The sequence below is a fragment of the Phalaenopsis equestris genome, unplaced genomic scaffold (genome assembly GCF_001263595.1).
Source record: "Phalaenopsis equestris unplaced genomic scaffold, ASM126359v1 Scaffold000002, whole genome shotgun sequence".
Taxonomy (NCBI): Eukaryota; Viridiplantae; Streptophyta; class Magnoliopsida; order Asparagales; family Orchidaceae; genus Phalaenopsis; species Phalaenopsis equestris.
The window spans coordinates 58,075,253-58,080,066 of NW_018164444.1; the positions used below are offsets into that span (position 1 = coordinate 58,075,253).

Genomic DNA, 4,814 nt, shown 5'->3' on the forward strand with positions numbered 1-4,814 from the left:
CCTACTATTCGAGAGATAGGAAGTCTCTCCTAAACCCTAAACCTAAGACTCAAGACACAATATTTTGCATACCCTAACCATAAACATCTTAGCCCTATTTATTGTAAACTATAATAAATGACATAAGTTTAAATCACCCATCAACTAATAAAAGATAAATTTGCCCTTTTGTGCCGATCTAACAAACTCCTAACCCAAATCCGAGCAGAAAATTATTCTCATCAACCTAAACTAGGATTTTTTTAATTGAGTTCATGTTTAGTTGGCTTGTCAGGTCAAATTTTTCATACCCCTACTTACAACCAATGGGACCATGTCAAACCAATTGCTCGAGACATCGCATCAATACCTTCAAAACTGCGGACTCCACCAACCATGTTGCTAATGATGCCAACCTCTCCATCCTCCATCAACTTAGTTTAATTTGATTGTCTTGTGGAAATAAGACCCAAACACTAAAATTACTTAGTGGAACTAACTCGCCGATAAAGTTAATGACCATATATATATATATATATATATATTAAAAGGAAATTGGACCCCACAACCAACACACATATACACACATATCTTAAAAGGAAATTGACATTTGGCAGAGACCCAAATATCAATTTCCCATGCATTTTTTGGCCCCATGATAAGAGCCCGCGTCATGTTTCTAAAATTTCAGAGCCCGGTGGGATCGAGCCCATGACCCGAGGGGACTTATAGTGACCCCACAACCAACACACATATACACACATATCTTAAAAGGAAATTGACATTTGGCAGAGACCCAAATATCAATTTCCCATGCATTTTTTGGCCCCATGATGAGAGCCCACGCCATGTTCCTAAAATTTGAGAGCCTGGTGGGATCGAGCCCATGACCTGAGGGGACTTACAGTGACCCCACCACCAATATGACAAGGCTTGCGGCGCGCGCGCGCGCTCGCACACAGACGCGCACACGCACACACAGATATATATATAGATTCAGCATTGTTGTTTGTGCTTGATGATCATTGGAGCATTTTTTAATCTATCTACTGCTGACTTAATTATTTCTGTTTCAATGAATTTCTCTCTTCTTATGTGGGTGCTGACTGAATATGGTTTTGATTTCAAACAATAATTTCTTGCGTAATTCTATAATTGAAACTATTGGAATATCTTGGAAGAGAGTAACTGAGGTTTTATTCCATTAATTTAGCACGTCCTGCAACATGGAAAACCAGAAGAACGGTCTGCCATAATCAGCAAGCTTGCTGGCCAAATAGTAAAGATGAGCCAACAGAAATTCGCTTCAAACGTTATTGAGAAATGCTTGACATTTGGTAAACCTGAGGAACGTCTTCTTCTAATAAAAGAGATGCTTGGACCCAATGATGAGAATGAGCCTTTGCAGGTTTGTTTTTCTTTTTCAAGCTTTGTGAAAAGCTTTTCTTTTTTCGTTAGTTTGGTAATCTTCCAGGATAACTGAAGATCCACATCTCAAAACATTGCTATTTAAGTCGGAAATGGTGTTTTTTTTTGGCCAATTTGAGGAATTTTTTTGCCTGTTTGTGATTCCTCATATGGTATAATGTAAGATAATATATAATGTTATAGCATAATATAGTAGGGAATACCGGAGAATACTAGTATTTTAAATTACTTATCTCATCACTCTCTCTTTTTTCACTTTGTATCATGCACAAACCACCTTAGATTTATTCGATGTTCACACCTATTATTTCCATTATTTCATTTTGCACCCTGTACTTTCTGGTTTTTTCCATATCCTTTTCAAAGGATTCACCTTCTTTCACTCTCATCCAGCTTATTTAAGGATTTTGTTTTAGGGGCATTTACAGACATAGTATAAATTCCTTATATATTTGTACATCTAACAACTAAACTTTCATATTTACATGCATAATACTCAAATCCTCCTTTTGCTTACTTTTTTTTTTTGAAGTAAAATACACCTTTTCGTGCATAGGTTATTTATGTTAAATTTTAAAAATCTTAAATATTAAATTTTAAGCGTTAGATGAAACCAAAGTCTTAAAAATCTTAAATATTAAATTTTAAGCGTTAGATATGTAAATACATAGGAATTGTATGGTATTTATGTAAAATTTCCTTTTTTTAGAGGCATTTACATACATACCACCCAATTCCTATGCATTTACATATCTAAGATCTAGATTCTACATTTTAAGTTTATACCATCCAATTCCTTACTATAATATCAAAAATATCACTATTATAACTATAAGTGCAGCATTTAAAAATTGAAGTACACATTTTCATGCATAGATAAGTGCAGCATATAAGTAAAAATTGAAATTTAGCTATTTGATACATAAATACATAGCATGTAAATTTCCCTTTTTTTCATTGTTGGCTGTTTAAAAATGTCAATTTGAATGTCGATTCTGTAAATAAATTTGCAGGCAATGATGAAGGATCAATTTGCAAACTACGTCGTGCAAAAAGTTCTGGAGACCTGCGACGATCAAAACCGTGAACTCATACTCTCACGCATCAAAGTCCACCTAAACGCATTAAAAAAGTATACCTACGGGAAGCACATTGTCGCAAGAGTTGAGAAATTAATTGCCGCTGGAGGTAAACAAATAAATAAAAATCTCTCCTTTTTTTGCAGTTTTTGTTTATTCATAAAAACCTGCACTGAAACTCCTGAATTTGTTCTGCAGAAAGGAGGATGGGGATGAGTGCGAGTTCCTGACTGAAGGTGGGGAAGGAATTTTTGTACAGATAGAGAACTTTTTAGTCTACCACAGCATGCAGCCCAGATTTCTTCTCAGTACTAATTGTGGAATGAAAACTATAGCAGGCTGTGTAAATAAATGGTAGGCATATGGAAATAAAACTGACTTTTTTCTTTTTTTTTTCTTTTTTTTTTCTTTTTGGTGTTTTCTGTTAGTATTCAATATGTATATTGTGAATGAGGTGTAATCAAAGTGACAAATACTTAGGGGTTTATGGGGAAATATATAGATTTTTCTGAACTGTGTAACGATAGCAGCAGAATGTGTAACGGTAACCTGATGTTGTAGAAAACAAAAGCTGCAATCTTTTGACTTTGTTTTTGTTTTGTTTTGTAGTGTAATCGAGTAATAATCTGCTTCTGCAGATTTGGTATTCTGTTTTTACATTCAAGTCCTCATTGTTTCCCAGATTTATTTATTTAAACTTTGCTTGTTTTCAAAGTTGTTTGTGAATATGGTGTTTGTGTTCGTGTTTGATTCATTTTGAATTCGTCTATTTGTGCGTGTGGGGTTTTGCTCGATATATTTAAAAATATTAAATTTTAATTTTCTGAATAGTGTGAAAAAATTTAATATTTTGTATAATTAGTATAAAAAAATTTGATTAAGAGTAAATATTATTTAATTGATTAGATAATTATTCGAAGCTGAATATGATTGTGCAAGTGTTTATTTGTATTTGATTAAAATTTTTAAAGTATTATTGTTATTATTATTATTATTATAAGTTATGTTATTGCATATATACAAATTTCATAAATTATATTATTTTAGTTGGGATCTCAATACTTAAATTTTAAATTAAATCATTGAAATTAATATTAAATATTATTAATTTATACGGAATATATTTGGTAATAAAATTCTAATCTTGTTCTCGTTCTCAATCTTAATTTAAAATGTCTTATAGCTTGAATTCTGATTTAATTAAATCTTACAATAATAATTAATAATTAGTTATTAATAATATAATAATTTCATAAATGAAAATTATCAAAACTCTTACCTCACCATCAAGTCTTCCCCCTTTCCGTGCGCAAACACTTCCTCGCCTCTTCTTGAGAGTGGAGTCATCAGGTCTAGTCCTTATGAGAGCTCCTCTATAGAACCACAGTGTTCTTCCTCTTCGACTGCTTTCTCTACTTTCGATCGTGGGTCAACAAAACACAGCTCACATCCAGCCTTCCTCCTCCATGCAAGCACCGCGTTGCTGCCCAAACTTGCTCAAAGATACATTCTCCCGCACCAAACCGCGGTGTCCTCCTCTCCTTCGCACGACCTCAACACTTCGATAAGATAATTGCTTGACTCGTATTCCTCATCTGCTCTCTCTGTTGTTATCTCATTTCCTTCATTCACGTCACTTTATAAAACAAAAGTACCCTTTCATGTTCCAACTTGTTCGCTTCCTCTCCCCTTCTTCGATTCCCTTAGAGAGATGAAACGAGAATATTTGTAGGTAGGGTACTAATATTTAGATCAAATGGGAAAATTGAAAGTTTGTTGGCAGGGTCCTAATGTTTATGTTCAAGTTGGTTTAAGCCTGTCTGATCATGTTTAATTAAGATTTTTCATTTTATTTTATTATAACATTCCGTGTCATAGGTATTTGATAATATTCAGATTATCCATTTAGAAAGTAAAAGTATCGATAACCTACTACCTATCCAATCTTGAACTGAGCCAATTTTCGTTAAAAACTAGCTTGATTTAATCTCGATTTGTCATGGCATAGTTTTAAAGCGCCGAAGTTCTATGTTATGTAAATATGAAAGTTTAGGTATTAGATATATAAATACATAAGAATTGTGTGCTATGCATGTTAATTTCCTTATAACGTTCAAAAAGTTGCATAATATCCATTGACATTTCAAGGCTAGTTTATCCTCAATTATCAACATAGTCTTTGATGCAGCTGCCTTAGGCCCCGTTTGGGGCGACGGTCGGGCAACTGTGCGGCGTGAAGCCGTAAATTTAGTTGGTTTGGGGCGGCGTTCTACGTGCGACGCGGCGTGTTCAGCTTAAAACGCGAGCCGCAGGGTTGAACCTGTCGCT

At 34.1% G+C, this 4,814-nt stretch overlaps 1 protein-coding gene across 1 annotated transcript in view; it reads left to right on the top strand.

Annotated features, from left to right (window-relative positions):
- The window catches only part of LOC110019179 (pumilio homolog 3-like), a 26,373-nt gene extending 23,230 nt beyond the window's left edge, over positions 1 to 3,143 (top strand). The window contains exons 3-5 of the mRNA XM_020716762.1: positions 1,193 to 1,387; positions 2,421 to 2,595; positions 2,685 to 3,143. Coding sequence (XP_020572421.1) covers positions 1,193 to 1,387; positions 2,421 to 2,595; positions 2,685 to 2,716 — 402 coding nt within the window. The 3' untranslated portion in view covers positions 2,717 to 3,143. The remainder of the gene's footprint in view (positions 1 to 1,192; positions 1,388 to 2,420; positions 2,596 to 2,684) is intronic.
- The last annotated feature ends 1,671 nt before the right edge of the window (positions 3,144 to 4,814 follow it).